Genomic DNA, 16,497 nt, shown 5'->3' with positions numbered 1-16,497 from the left:
TCTACGAGGGGGAAAGCTATTGGAAACCAGGGCTGGATCAGGAATGCCCCCACGTTCTATTTATCTTGACACAAGAGCTGGCTAAGATGGCAGCTGCCTGCTCCAAGCCTGGCACCTGGAACATGTGGACTATCTCAAGAAACATCAACACCCAGCTCAATCCACCCGACACTGGCAGCTTTCTCAGATCTTCAATCAACCTAACTGACGATAATGCATAGCCATGTTTGAGAATCTCACTGCTGCTTAGAACGCAAGTGGTACAGGGTAGGCGGGCGAGCCTCAGAGACCTGGGTTCAAGTCACCCCTCTGCCACTTCCTGATCATGTGACCTCAGCTGAGCCACCCAGTCTATAGAAAGGGGATAACACTGAAGAGGCCTGTTGTGGGGGTGGAATACTCACCATGTTACTGCAAACAGAAAACCCCAAAATGGAAGGTGTCCCAGCCCTCGTGCTAGAGATGAGGTATCTCTGCGCTGTGTCTGAATGTGGTTGTATGAAAGCCTTCCCAGAGTATGGCTATCAAATCCTGAGCCTACAGCCAAAGTGATGTCCACCAAAAAGTCCCCACAGAGGACAGGCTCAGGTGAGGTGCCACCCAAGGAGCCACCTTGAAACCAACTGTGGGATATGGAGACCAGATAACCTTTCTCTTGCCCTCGGCCCCAGCAAAGCTCTACAGCAAAGCCCTGTGGTCCTCCATGTATGTCCTGAGGTACAGAGGCATGGCCTGTCCTGGTGTGTATAAGAGGTGATGCTCCACCTGCTCACCCTGAGAACGATGGGGAAAGGCAGATACCTCTGAAGGTGGCTGCAGCAGGCTGCAGAAAGGATGCTCCTTCTTGCAGCAGGACCACGCTGGATGGGATGCCTCCTCTAAGTGAGGAGCAAAACCCGGATGTCCTGGAGAAGGCTGTTGCCCCCACTCACAGGCACTCAAAAACAAGAAGGGCAGATGGGTTGAGGGAGGAGCTGGTAGGTCGCCTCTTTGGCCTCCTCTGCTTCTCTGGAAGGACAGACAGAAACAGCCCACTCTTCCTCACAGTGACTCAGGTTGGGGTTGATCCAAATCCTGGCATTAGAAAGGCTGGGGTCACCCTCCTGGCAGCCAAAGACCCTGGGATGGAGCAGGGGACATTCTTCAATCAGCAGCAGGCAACATCTCAACTTTGAGTGTGATAAGGCATGGCCTCGAGAGGCTCCTGGTGCAAGCACAGCCCTCCAGTGCAAGAGGAGTAAGCCTGGAAGCTCCCAGGAAGAGGACAGGTTAGGATGGAGTGCCTAGTGTGATTCCCGCCCCCCCAGCCTGCAGATGGAAACAAGAGCAGAAACATGGGGGGGAGATGGCTGGTCCAGCTTCAGGCTCAGGGTCCAGAAACTAAGGCTAAGCTCCTGATCCCCCTGTAACAACCTGAGCAAAGCCTCCAGAATGAAGCCACCATCTCCAGGCCCACCCCTGAGCACCGCCTCCCCAACAGCTGGCCAACCTCTCCACCTTTCCAGCTATCCAGGGCTTGGCTCCAGGCAGGGACAGACCATGGAAGGACTCCAACTCCAAGAGATCAAGAGGACTTGGTGGAAAGTGACTCCCACAGGGGAGAAATGCTGAGGCCAGCCCACAGCTGGCTAATCCCAGCACCCCTGGAGTGTCCCTGGAGCCTGCCAGGAAGCCAGATGTCCTGGCCCTGAGCAGCTGGGTGGCTTGGGGCAGCAGAGCTAAATTCTCTAAGCACAGATCCCAGGGAGGTGGCAGAATTGGGGTGGGGGAGGGGCCAGCACTGGGCTTCTTAGAGGACTGGGCAAGCAGGAGGCTCGTAATGGCAGATGCGCAGCTGGGGACGTGCAAAGGAGCCTTATGTGTATACTTAGCTCAGGCCTGTATCCTCAGACATATTCTTTTTTTTTTTTTAAGATTTATTTATTTTATGTATATGAGTGCAATGTAGCTGTCAGACACACCAGAGGAGGGCATCAAATCCCAGATGGTTGTAAGCCACCATGTGGTTGCTGGGAATTGAACTTAGGACCTCTGGAAGAGCAGTCAGTGCTCTTAACCGCTGAGCCATCTCTCCAACCCAGACATATTCTTAAGCTTAAAGCATACACGTATTCAGAAGCCAGAAGAAGGCAGTGCTGTGGAAGTCTGAAGCTAAGAACTCTTTCCTACAGTGAGGGAGACCATTACCGAGCACGTTCAGTGAGCATTTACCGTGAAAAATATTCTCTAAAAACCTCCATGACCCTGAGAGGGGAGACCCCACGATCATTTTTTCTCTGAAGAGAAACTGAGTCTCCAAGGCCACGGCCACTCTAGCAGGATTTTAATTCTTAAAGCTGGGTTGGCCCACCCCATGCCTCCAGAGAAGCACCTAGGCTCAAAAGCCACTAAGAAAACAAAGCTAAACCTAAAGCTCTTTATAACGCCTGGAGAAGGCTCTCCTGATTTCTGTCTATGGGGCCTGGGAAGAACAACTACTGGCTCACTATTCCTGCCTTCCTCAACCAACTCTGCTCCCTCAAGGCCATACACTTGTAGCTGCTCTGTGTCCCCTCCCCACCCAGTTCACCCCCCTGCAGAGGCAGGCCCTCAGCAATAAGCCATCCACTACGCCAGCACCACCAGCACACCAGGGAGCTGAAGACTTCTATACCCCATGTCCCTCTGTCAACTAAAGACCATGCCTCCTTATCTCCCACGACTGGCAGAACCCCTCATGTGGTCTCAGGAGCAGGGAGGAGAAGACCCACAAAGCCTTATCTTTTCTGCACGATCTGAGTGGCCCAGCCCATTCCAGCAGGGGCAGGTTGGGGTCATGCTTAGAGGAGACTGAGCCTAAAAACACCCACAGCCTAAAGCCATGTCAGGAACCTTCGAGAAAAGCACATTCAGACACAGACACACACACACACACACACACACACACACATACACACACACACACACACACACACACACACACACGGGTTTCAGAGGGGACAGGCACCACTGACCAATTCCGAAATTACAGCCTCCAGGGAATCCTGTCCTATTGCTCTGGGCTGCCATTTGTGAGACTTAGTTATGGCAGCATCCTGGCAAACTCAGACACGCACCACTATCAAAACTTTACATGGTGTTCATGATCTCGAAGCCCCTCCCCCATTTATTCCCACTGCCTGACCTCTGAGAACAGCACCTAGCATGTGCGCACACAAAAGGCTGATACATGAATCATGGACTCCATTGTTCCACCAACGCCATGGCCTAGACTTCCATGAGTGCCACCTAACCCTGGCCTCTGGCACCTTCCACCACAGGGTACGGCGGGTGTGCACAGGCATGGGACAGGAAGAACAGCATGCAAGGATGTGGTATCAGGAAGTGAGTTCTACATAGGTAAGAGAAGCTCAGTGTCAGAGGTGACCTCCGGACCCAGTGATCTTCAACCATCAGGAGGGCGCATGTTCCTACAGAGAGAGATGGGAGAAGAGCATGCACATGACCCGTCAGCCATCTGAGGTAGGCTGGGAAGGACTCGCTGGATGCCACTATATTCCTGAAGTTGGACCTCTCAGTGAGGCATTCTGAGAGGCATGTTTGGAGGCCAGTCAATAGCCCCAGGCACAAGTGGGCATGTGCCTTACCTTAAGCCATCAGCCTTCAAGGAAGATAAAACTCACGGTCTGGCTAAGAGTCTTGATGGCCTAAGGTGGGGCATTTACTTGTCCAGCTAACATGAGGACCAGATTCAATTCCAGGCATCGCAGACAAGCAAGAGTCCTGGGATAAGAATGCTCCAAAGTGCACAGCAGATGCCGGAACTCCAGAAGATCGCCCATGTCCTCTTCGTGAGGCTGGGCTTGAAGACCAAGCTAAGATCCACAGGGCATCTGAGTGCCTGGGAGGATTCAGAGTGACCCACATGGCTACCTTCCTGCTCCCAGCCACCCGGGTCCTTCCTGTGCCCCATCTGCTCTAGAGTTCACTGCCAGCCTCTCTAGCAAAAAAAGTCATGCAGGGCTGAGCTTGGTGCAGGGCAGTGGGGGCTGTAAGCATAAATTAAAGCCACACCAGGATGCCATCTGTCACCCATCGGGAGTGATCAAAAGGGTTTAGTAGGAGGCCTTGCTGAGCGTGTGGGGACCAGCCTTCTCCTTTCTGGTTGGTAAAGAAAGCCTGGTGACCTCTACAAAGGCCTTGTGTGAATATGTGGGTGTACACATACACATAGGTGTGTGACCTAGTCGAAGTTCTAGAACATCAGGCAGTCATGCTCAGGAGTGAGGCCACCCACCCCCACAGCACCGTCCACAGCAGCAGAATGGAGTCACCACACACTTGTGGGCAGCAAACAGATGAGACACACAACACTACACAACACAACCCATCCCACAAGACTGTGTGGATATGAAAGAACCAGGCCAGGAGATGTCAAGCAAATTGCCCCCACTTAGAGAGTGGGTGGTGGTCTCTCCTCCAGAGAAAGAGGAACTGGGAGTAGACGAGGCCACCTAGGGAGGGGACTGAGGGAGCCTAAACTCCACAGCAGTCTCTGCCTCTCTCTTCAGAGCTATTTCTTGTGTGTCTTGTCTAAACCTAACTTTTTTCCTTCCTTGCTTCATTGAGGACTAAACCCAGGGTCTCTCTCATTCATCCTAGGCAAGACCTCTGCACCAGGGCTGTGGCCTCAGACCTGTTATTTTACTTCTCAGTTTGAGACAGGGCTAAAAAATCATAATTCTCTGGACTCAGCCCCCTGGGTGGCTGTGCGCCACCAGACTCAGCTCAAAATTAAATCGTTATCAGAAAGCCTTTCCATAAGCCTGGTCTCCGATTCCCAAACTTGAGCCAAGTCCTCACGTGCCTGCACTCTGTCTCTGCCTCTCTGTCTCTCTGTGTCTCTGTCTCTCCCTCCCTCTCTCTCTCTCCCTCCTTCTCTCTCTGTCTCCCCCACCCCCGTCTGGTTAGCCCTCTGTAATGATTTTAGGACACTTGGTTCTGCCTGTTTCCCAGATCTGTTACTTCAGAGTGCTGGCGTGTATATGAAGTGTCGCCTGGTTGCAAGTCGCTAGAAACGCCACAGAAATTGCCTTTCCTTCACCACCCAGATGAGCTGCCAAACAGCAATGCCAGGGCCACTGCTTCCCTTGTCCCTGTTCCCGTCCTAGCTGAAGATTCTCCCACTCAATTCTGTACCACAGCACCTGTGACAAGTCCCACAGACTCAGAATACAAAAAACCCAGGCACAAAGAAAGGCGAGCTTGGCTGCTCCAGCTCAGAACTTTGGAATATATTTGAGAGGCTGGTCACCATCATCTCTAAGCTCCTTACCTTTCTCAAGGCTGCAAAGTGAGATCTCCAGAAATAAGTCTTTCAAAACAAACTTTGGCTCCTGACCTAGCAATGCTTGGAGAGCTAAGAGTTCTCCAGCTGTTTGCTTTTGGTTTGGGTTATTGTTATTGTTATTATTTATATTTTTCTGTCCTTAGCATTTGATTATAAATGACTACTTTCATTAGCTGTCTGACATCATCCAGGGCTTAGATAGGTGAATGAAAGAACCACCGACACCAGCTCTCCGGCCCCCTCCATCTCCAAACACAGCTCCATACCTAGACCGTTCATGTAGTCCTGTCCAGGGAGGCACGGCCCCAAGATTCCCAGGGCTCCCAGACTCCCAATATTCCTGCCCGAGTTTCCATGGGGTCACAGTTTGAAGGGACATTCATACATCACACACCTCTAAGACAATCATCTGATAGCGGAAGCCACAGAATGTTCCGGCCCCACCCTCGGCCGGTCACCCACTCCTTCCTCCATAGCTACAGGAAGCTGAGCATCCCAGTCCCACACAGACGCAGAACTCACCTGCCTGAGTGCTCCTGGAGCACCTGGTAGACAGTAATCTGGAAGGTCTCGTTGTCAAATCGCTCCCGGATGTAGTCCTTATAGATTCTGAATTCGGCTGCGGTCACCGCTTCTCCCTCGGGGATCTTGGAAAGGTCAAACCGGAACTCCCGATGGTGGTATCGAGGGTGGAAGAATTCTTTGTCGTGTTCCACTGGAGGGGTAGAAAACACACCAGCACCAAAACAATTTAGTGTCTGGTTCCTTTCTGTCCATGCAACTGGCCTGAGCTGGGTAGACACTGCCTACAACAGCCTTTGGGACAACCTTCCATCCCATGTAGGCACACCATGAATCTTATGGTCACAGGCTCAGACCCCAAAGCCGTCTTGAACAAAAAGAGCATGGCTCTGAGTCCAGCCTGTTGAGGGAGACAAAGCAACGACATAGCATCAGCCACACTAGACTGGAGTCCTAGCAGCTCAGGACTGGGTTCAAACCCAGCCTCGGCCACTGAGGTAGCTGTGGTAGTATTAAGAGTCAAGACCATCCCACCTGATATTCAGGAAAATGGGACCATAACGGGCAAGAGACCAAATGCACATAAGCGAGCAAAATGTTACCGCTAGGTAACTGTCACCGGTGAGCACGCGCCTTGGTAGACCTGTCCTAGGACAGTGTGGGACAGTGGTCTTCAGCCCTGGCGGCATAGAAGAATGATCGAAGATGCTTTTAAAAATGAAAGGGCACCGTGGGCTGCTGATATTACCGGCTCTCAAAAGGGTGTGCCAATTCCAACGCTGTAAGCTATACCATCGAGAGTTCAAATGCTGCCACAGAAGCATCAACCTCACGGGTGGGAAGAGGAGCACCCCATGAGCTGCCACACCATGCAGCCCATGCCCCACCCAGAACCAAAACGGATCAAGAGCTGGTCAGAAAGAACTCTCCTGAAACCCCTCATGTGTCTCCTGGTATCGGCTCTCCTCCTGCCCACTCTGTGTCCCACAAGGAGCACATCCCTTCTACACCAGCACACTGGAAAGACTCACAGGAGAGAGAGGGGTCAGAGATGCCACCATGCCCTCCGGTTTACCAACAGGACAGGGAAGAGAAAGTTCTTCTGCAGCAGCTGCTGAGCAAGGAAGGCATTCTCCTTCATGTCAAGAACCTAGGGAGGTGACCCAAGTATAAGGAGGCAAGGCAGGAAGTTCAGGATAGTCTCTGTCATCTGCTACTTCCTCCCACCCTGCTTAGCTTCATTTCTGTTGCTGAGAAAGACACCCTGACACTTAAGAGAGGAAATGGTCCATTGGGCTCACAATTCTAGGTCACACTCTATCATAGCAGGAAAGTCAGAGACAAGGGCTTGGTCATAAACAAGAGTAGAGAAAATGAATGTACCCATTGCTGCCTGCTGGCTTCCTAGGTTTCATCCTTCTTGTGTAGGCAGGACCTCCCTGCCTACAGAATGCCAAAACCCATAGAGGACTTGGTCTTTCTACAGGATTAGCAATCAAGGTGGTACTCCACAGACAAGCTCACAGGCCAACCTGATCTAGGCCATACCTCTACTTCCCAGCTGATTCTAGACAGTGTTAATTGATAGTTAAAATGAACCAGCCCACATGCCCAAGCCACCTTAGGAGGGGGGCATGACACAGCAATGGGCGAGCATGCACCTGAGACCCCAAGGTTCCCAACAACCGTGCCTGGGGTGTCAAAGCCAGGATCCAATCCAGGACCTGACAAACCGGAGACCTGCACCACCATGTATGTCTTCAACAACGGTAAGGACAGTTTGCTGGGACGAGGTCCCTGCTTGTTTTACAGACTCCACATTGTACATATGTGCACATAGGTGTGTTGTGTTCATGAACCACATGTGTAACTCAGCGGACCATTACACACGTACTCCTGGTGGGAGGCCCTCTGGATCCTCAGCAGAATGCACCAGCCCCCCCAGCCCAGATTCTCCAGCTGAGGGTTGATTTTTGCTGTTTCTATCACACTGAAAGGAGTGTGGTGTGGGTTCCTCTGCATCTGACTTCCCTAACATGTTTATTACGCTTCCCTCTTACAATGAATATTTACCACTGCATAAAATGTCACAATTTGATCACATCTGAGCTGTGTTCTATGGTTTCTGAGGGGGATCCTCCAAACCAGGTTTTGTGTGTGTGTCCTTCCAAACAGGGTTTCTCTGTGTGTCCCTGGCTGTCCTAGAACTCACTCTGTAGATCATGCTGGCCTCGAACTCAGAGATGCACCTGCTTCTGCTCTGACACTGAGAGTATATTTTGGGGTAGCAATGTGTGCAGACATGTGCTGCATGGTTTTATGTCAATTTCACAGAAGCTAAAGTCATTAGACAGGAGAGGATCTCAAAAAAAATGCTTCCAAAAATGAACGAACAAACGAATTTTTAAAAATGCTTCAATAAGATCGGGCTATAGGCAAACCCACAGGCCATTAACTAGAGACTGATGTGGGAGGGCTCAGCCCATTGTGGGTGGGGCCAACCCTGGGCTAATGGTCCTGGGTTCTATAGGAAAGGAGGCTGAGCATTCCACGAGGAACAAGGCAATAAGCAGTACCCCTCCATGGTCTCTTTACCAGCTCCTGCCTCAGGTTCCTGCCCTGTTTGAGTTCCTGTCCTGAACTCCTTCAGTGATGAACAGTGCTTTGGAAATATAAGCCAAATAAACCCTGTCTTCCCAAGTTATTCTGGTCATGGTGTCTTATCACAGCAATAGAAACCCTAAGGAAATAATACTCCTCCTCCAAAAGTGCCAGGGAGGCTTATGAAAGTAGCAATGGAACATGAGCTACAGGTCAGACCTATAGAAACATGGAAGCATGATGTTTGTGCAGGAACAGAAACCCTCACTAAGACAAACTGGTACTAGGATAGTGGGATATTCCTGTGGCAACCTGACCATGTTCTGGGGAGGACTGTGGAAGGACTTTGGAACTTTGAGCTAGAAGAGCCATTGGGATGTTAAGAGCTCTGTGGGATGGTCTATAGGAGCTTGGAAGATAATGTTGAGAACAATGCAGAAGATGGAGGCCTGGCTTGTGAAATTTCAGAGGGAAGATTGAAGGCTCTTATCAGGGTTGTGACTGTTTAAATTGTAAAGACTCTGTGGTTTTGGTTAGCTGGGGTTAAAGAATCAGCTGTGATTAACAAGATACCAGAACTACTAAAGCAAAACCTTTGCATTACTGGGACTATTGATGCTGGTCAGCTGGAAATTAATGATTAAGAAGAGACCAGCATCACTGAGGTGAAATCTTCTGGGAACTGTTTTCTGAGAGCACAAAGAATCTGTGTTCCAGAGATAGCCATGGTTGTACCTCGTGCTGTGGCTAGACTTGGTAATGTGTAAGAGTCACCCAGGTGGTTCTGATTTTGAAGAAATGAAGGGGTCATGAAGAACAGTTGAGGCTCAGCACTGTGAGAGGCCATGAAAGGCCATTGGTGAAGGTGCATCCTCATTGGCAATTAGTGCCCCAAGACTGACAGTAGTATTTTGGAGATGCCAGTGCCATGGGTTGACCACCAAGAGCAGCAGCAGCAGCAGTAAAGAACAGGCAGCTGGAGCCTAGAAGCCAAGGTGTGTGCTACAAAGAGCAGAGCTGGAGAAGTGACCCAAGGCCTTGGAGGAGCCCAGAGGTTCATGAGTGGATCCCAGACATTGGATGGTTGGAGCTTAATTTTGCTTTTGATTGTGACTGTGCCCTGATATATTTCCCTCTTGAAGGAAGAAGTAGAGCCCACATTTAAGAGACTTTAAATTGTAAAAAGACTTTGATTTTTTAAAGAGACTGGGTATTTTAAAGGTATCTTGATTTTGATATGTAGGAATTTGCAAAGACTGGAACTCTTAAGGTTATTTAGATCCTGGGGATGAATAAGAAAGTAAGGGTTGAGGCTTAATAGTGTTGTGTTTGTGTGTCAAGTTGACAAGGAGTCAATTGTACTGGCTGGTTTTGTGTCAACTTGGCTGGAGTTATAACAGAAAAAGAAGCTTCAGTTGAGGAAATGCCTCCATGAGATCCAGCTGTAAGGCATTTTCTCAACTAGTGATCAAGGGGGGAGGGTGGTGCCATCCCTGGGCTAGTAGACCTAGATTCTATTTAAAAAAAAAAAAGAAAAGAAAAAAGAAAAAAAAGCAGGCTGAGCAAGGTGGGGAAGCAAGCCAGTAAGTAACATTCCTCCATGGCCTCTGCATCAGCTCCTGCTTCCTGACCTGCTTGGGTTCCAGTCCTGACTTCCTTTGGTGATGAACAGCAATGTGGAAATGTAAGCTGAATAAATCTTTCCTCCCCAACTTGCTTCTTGGTCATGATGTTTTGTGCAGGAATAGAAACCCTGGCTGAGACAACAGCCAAATCTGTTCATCATGGGGCATCTCAGCACTAGCAAGACATGTGCCTTCTGCATCTCTGGGTGCTTCAGCCATCCTTGGCTGCGAGAGAGGTCCCACTCTGCTGTCCTTTCTCTGGCCGATGCTTTCATTTCAGTGGACCTGCTTTTAAGCCCAGAATCCCAGGACTAAAACTTGTGGAGACTGACTTACTTTAGCTGTGAGCCCACAATGCTTCTTGTTGAGCATGCCTGCTCTGGGGAAACCTGACTGTTCCAGAGAGAAGGGGAAGGAGAGGGGAGGGGGGGTGGAGGGCTCTTCCTAGCCTGTTCTTTAAGAGGAACAGAGAAGACTTGGAAGATGTGGTGAGGGTCAACTCTCAGCAGTGAGGGGATTGGGGCCGTGAACACTTTCCTGACATTCCATGCATGGTACCATGGCACCCAAAGCAGTTGTCCGAGCCTGGTCTCCATTATGCCACTGACCAGCTATGTGGTTTAGATTATGTGACCTGTGCTCCATGATCATGCCTCGGTGTCCTCAGAAGACGGCAGTCACAGAGGGTGGCTCTTAAGCGGTAATGGCAAAGGGTGTCTGCCACTGTCATGATGAGGCAGGAGAATGCCTATCAGTGCAGAGGACACCAGGATAGAGTCACTTACAAAAGGAAACCAAGGAATCTAGGCGAACAAATAAAGAAACGACTGTGTTAGTTGCTTCTCTGTAGTGACAAAGAGCTCAGGACTGTGGCAATGTTAGCAGGACGGGTTATTTGAGCTTATGGTCCCACAGGAGTGAAGTCTATCACTCCCACTGGTGTGGAAGCACAGCAGCAGGCAGGCATGGTGGCTGGAGCCAGAAGCTAGCTCACATCTTAAACTGCAAACAGAAAGCAGAGCGAGAGAGATCCCAGAAGATTAAAGAGCAGATAAAAAATCTTGAAAAAAGGCCGTCAGAGGTACATGTGAACTGCGTGAGCCAGAAACCCTGGGACACTAAAGGAAAGTGTATGTCCACTAATAGGGCAGTGCCACACAGGAGAGGCCAGGATGCCAACATTGCTCCTGGGGGAGGAAGGAGACAGGTTTGCTAGCGAATGGTTTCCATGCCCACCAAATCAGTCAACCCAAGGCTTAGGCTTGAATCTGAGACCCTGGTTGGTCAGCATCTTTTTCCACGGGGCCTCTAATCCAAGCAACACAAAACCCATATAATCCATTATTTTTTTAAAGATTTATTTTTATTATTTTTAGGTGTGTGTGTGTGTGTGTGTGTGTGTGTGTGTGCGTGCGTGTGCACACACCATACTTGTTCATGATGCCTAAGCTTGCTGTGGAGGCAAGAAGAGGGTGTTGGATCACCTGGAGCTGGAGTTACAGCTTTGTGAGCTATGGTTTGTGAACCGAGAGATGTAGGTGTTAGGAACTGAATTCAGATCCTTTGGAAGAGCAGTGAATGTTCTTAACAGCTTGGCCATCTCTCTAGCTCAACTTTAATGTCCACATGGGAAGATGTGGGTAACAAAACACTGCCTCGACACTGCCTGTGCACAAACTGTTCAGTAGTGCATGCAGGACACGTTCACGCTTGACTGTATGTAGTACTGTTCATCCGGAAAAAGTGAAACTCTGTCCCCACTAAATGCTCACATTCATTCTCCACTTCCCCATCCCTGGAGACCACTGCTTAACTTCCTGTCATGGTGACCTGCACTCCTCCGAGGGCCTCCTTTCAGACTCTGTCCTGTGACTGGTTCTTTTTACTCAGTAATGTCCCCAAGATTCGTCGAGGGTCTAAGGAGTATGTGAATGTCCCTTTTCAGGACTGAATAATATTCCATCATATGGTTAGACCATACCCTGTTATTTATTCATCTGCAGAATGTGAGAAGCCTCCGTTTCAGCTGTTGTGACAAATGCTGCCATCAGCATGACAATACAGACAGTTCCTGGGCACCCTGCTTTGGATTCTGGGTAGAGACCCAAAAAAGGGTAATGGCTGGATCCTAATACTAATTCTGTTTGTTATCACGGGAAACTGTGATCACACCACTGTCGGTCAGAGCAGCTGCGTGTTTCCCCAACAGTGCCCTGTGCCCCGATGTCTCTACATGTCACCAGAGACTGCTTCCATTCTGTTAGCAAGTGGCCCCGGAAGCTGGCAGGTGTGAGGTAGGCCGCCGCTGTCTCCCGAGCCTTCTCAGCTAGGAAAGGTTGTGAGGTTCTTGCTGCAAAAGCATGAATATATGACTTCAATCCCCAGAACCAATGTGGAAAGGCCAGGCACAGTGCCTTGTACCCGTAAACAACCACAGCACAGCTGGAGACAGGTGGCCTGTGGGGCTTACTGGCCAGCCAGCCTTGCTTAACTTAATGCTGAGTTTCAGGTCACAGTGAGAGACTTTGTCTTCAAAAATAAATGGATGAATTCTGAGAAATGATACCTTAGGTTAACCTTCAGTCTCCACACACACATACATCACACAACGCCCACACAAAGACCACACACACACCACACACACAAACACCATACACATACATACAAACACACACCCACACTCCACATGCACACACACACATCACACACACAAACACCATACACACATACATATACAAACACCCCACACACTCCACACACACACACACACACACACACACACACACACACACACACGACATATAAACACATACACACACAAACACACCTCACACACACACACACACACATACATGCTCCACACACATACTCAGTCTCTCTCTCTCTCCCTCCCCTCCCTCTCTCTGGCCTGGATACTCCATCTCTATGCCACATCTCCCATCTTTGATCTTTAGAAGACTCTTGTTCCAGGGCCGGTGTGTCTCATAGCTGAAAACACTAGAGCTCAGTATAAAGTCACTGGCTGCAGCCACAGAGACCTGGAGGCCCACAGGCCAGGGCCAAGCCCCCATCACCCTGAACCACAGGCAGCCTTGTGCTGGGGAGGTACCTGGGTGGGGAACCCAGACGTGCAGAGCCCTCGGAGTTCCCTGAAGGCTCACACCCACCTCACTGTCACTTCAGCTCTGGAAGGCCACCTAGTACTTGTAGTGACTGTCAGGCCTCCAAAGTCCCCACAGCAGCTATCCAACAGGGTCTAAGGAGACACAACCTCCTTCTGAGCAAATGCAAAGCTGCTTTGGCATTGGGGGGGGGGTCTCTGCTTTGGCATGGGAGGTGTCTTTCTGCTTTGGCATTGGGAGGTCATTCTGTCCTAAGCTTGAAGCCCGCAGAGACGTCAGGACAGAGGCAGGGCTGAGAGTTAAACACTTCAGCATCCGCATGTGTTCTGCACAGCTCAAACGATGTCATCATTGTGAACTGGATAAAGCAGAGGATCTGGGCTGGGGTGGAGAAGGAGGAAAGATGGGTCTAATTATCTCTCCAGGGCTGGGCCAGTTGTTTGCCTAAAAAGACCCAGAATGAGAAGAGCTGAGAGCAAAGACGGTCTCTAGTCTAGGGCCTTCCTTCCTCACAAGCCTTGGCCTATCGTTCACGTTCTCGGATGGGGAAACCCGGGACTCTCTGTTCCCAGCCCTATCCTCAATTAACAGAAGAACAAAACATCAGTCATGATGGCAGTCTACTAAACCAGCCTCGCCCAGTCAGGGCAGCTTTGTCCCCAGTCCCTTCTGCTCCTGGCCACTCTGAGCAGTACTAGGATATATCTGTGGGTGTCATATAGGTGGACTGGATTATTACAATTAAGTAGGTTGGGGTCATAATGCCGCCACATCCCACAATGCACTGCATAGCTCGGAAGTACAGAACGGCATGAGGGGATCCTGAGTACTGGGAAAGTTTGCCTTTAATCCCAGCGCTCGGGAGGCAGAGACAAGCAGATCTCTGTGAGTTCGAGGCCAGCCTAGTCTACAGAGTTCCAAAACAGCTAAGGTTAGGCTACACAGAGAAACCCTGTCTTGAAAGGAAAGGGGGAAAAAGGGTCACTTGAACTTACAAGTTCAAGGACAGCCCAGCAAAATGGTAAGACCCACTCTCATTTTTTTCCTTTTCTTTCTTCTTTATTAATCTGTTATAAAGATAGGATTAAACCTAGGGCCTTAGTCCTACCTTGGACAAGCCCCAATTTCTTGTAGCTTAGGCCAGCTTTGAACTCCTGATCCTCTGGTCTCCATCTCTCAAGCGCTAGGAGTGCAGGCGTGTTCCACAATGTCTCCCAGATGTTACTCTGTGGTGTTGAGAGGCTCAGAGCTAGCTGGACCTCAAGAGGTCAAGGATGCTGGACTTGGTCCCTCTCTGGGCTGTCAGCCAGCTGGGTGGGACCCCAATGCCTTTCACCACTCCCAAGTCCTCTTGCTCTTCCAGTGGGTCATGTCACACAGATGTGCCAGCATCCCACCAACTTGACCTACATGTGGCTCAGGATGAGCCTCTCTCCTTGTGCACTGCCCGTGGCAGTAGCCATGGACCACATGTGGCCGTTGTGGCTGGGTGCTTTGCTTTTGTTGTTGTAATTTGAACTTAAATAGCCACTTGTGGCCTGTGGACTCTTCCCGGACATCAGTCTGCAACGTGATGGATCCGCTTTGCTCTGCAGCACCAGGTGCTGCTGGCTCCACATCAGCCAACTTGTATAGTATTGCTACAGGGAGGAGGAGGCACGCGTGTGGGGGACGCATGAGATGGGCCTCTCCGAAGACAGGAAGCTTTAAGGTGAGAAGACGTATGGATGTCAGAGTTCCACTGAAGGGCTGTGCAATAGCTTGGTGGGTAAAGTGCCTGCTACAGAAGCTCGAGAGGAGAGCCACACCCAACAATAGCCTTTGTCCTCCACATGCACTCCATGCATGTGTGATGCACATTCACACACACACACACGCACACATGCACACACACACACAGGCCTTCATATGTTCCCATTCATGCACACACACACACACACACACACACACACACACACAGGCCTCCATATGCATCCACATGCATGTGCACATACACACACACACAGGCCTCCATATGCACCCACATGCACACACACACACACACACACACACACACATACACTCCTCCACTCCAGCGGTTGGGGGTCTGAGGCTCACGTGTGGTTTTCATGGGCCCTGGAGACTGAGGCTTCTGGTTCTGCCTGCATAGCAAGCAGAAAGACCCCTGCCCAAGTCACTTGGTCCCTAGAAGCAGGTGCTCACACTACATGCGGCTGATGCCACCATATGGACAGTTGTCAGACATGTCCGGCTGACACATGTTGAGCTCTGCCCAAGACTTACCTGGCTCTCGGTCCCTGGCATGCACAGCTCATCATTAATCTCATGTGATCTCCATCCTTTCCCATCTAGAACATGGCTACATATCTACATACACGCCTATGCAGGAACTGAACCTTAGCTTCTACTGTGGGTCAGAGCTGGGGCGAGCCCTGGCTCCACATTCTGGGAATGTGGCTTTTGCTCCAGATCCAAGGACCTGGGACATGGGAGGGTCAAGACTGCTCCCTCTAGATGCAGACTGTCACCAAGCAGACGGCTGAACCCCAACTTACAACAGGCTCTGAGGTTGAACATAGCCTATTCCCAAGGGTGACAGTGCTGCCTGGGGACCCTACTTCAACAGTTGTTGGGACACATGGTATCCACGGAGCCTCCAGTACATTCAAAGGTCTTCAAAGATGGTTGCCATCTCTCTTCTGTTCACCTCAGCTCTGCCTACCACTCACTAGCCAGGTGCTCAGCGGTTTCTCTAGGAAGGCAGCAGGGGGGCATGAACAACGCCCCACCACACCCAGAACTCCACTCTATGCCCCATTCCACTCAAGAAAAAAGCTGAGTGTGATCTCAGGGGCCTGGAAACCCAGTGGGACACAGCCTCTACCTACCACTGACAGGGTCTCAGGACAAGTTAGCCCATCTCTAGAAGGCTCAGCTTCCCCCTGTGACACAAAGCCACACAAAGCCCCCTATTTATGGGACTGTACCGGAAAGTGGCCACTACAGAGGCCAGCGTGCAATGTGGCATAACCACTTCGTAGCCAGCGCGGCAGGGGCCCAGGCCCAACAGCCAGGTGGGAGTGAGACTGTGGCCTCCTCCCTCCCCACTGGGCAAGGGGAGACCCAGACTGCCACAGGCAGCTGGGCTGCAGGTCAGCTGGGCAGCCACAGCTGCTTTCAGACACTCAGCAGCGAGTCAGATCACATGAGAATTTATAATCCTTCCTGGGGTCTGGGTTCCATCAACCTAAACTCATTAGTCCCAGAGATGCAGGTGCCTCGGAGAGGAGCAGGCTCC

At 50.6% G+C, this 16,497-nt stretch overlaps 1 protein-coding gene across 1 annotated transcript in view; it reads right to left on the bottom strand.

Moving 5' to 3' along the window:
* Positions 1 to 16,497, bottom strand: part of BMP7 (bone morphogenetic protein 7) — a gene marked incomplete at both ends in the record, with an annotated part of 74,712 nt that overhangs the window by 43,262 nt on the left and 14,953 nt on the right. The window contains one exon of the mRNA XM_080925266.1: positions 5,852 to 6,044. Coding sequence (XP_080781392.1) covers positions 5,852 to 6,044 — 193 coding nt within the window. The remainder of the gene's footprint in view (positions 1 to 5,851; positions 6,045 to 16,497) is intronic.

Source organism: Micromys minutus (genome assembly GCF_963924665.1).
Source record: "Micromys minutus genome assembly, chromosome: 11".
NCBI lineage: Eukaryota > Metazoa > Chordata > Mammalia > Rodentia > Muridae > Micromys > Micromys minutus.
This window is presented reverse-complemented; position numbering and strand designations above follow the sequence as displayed.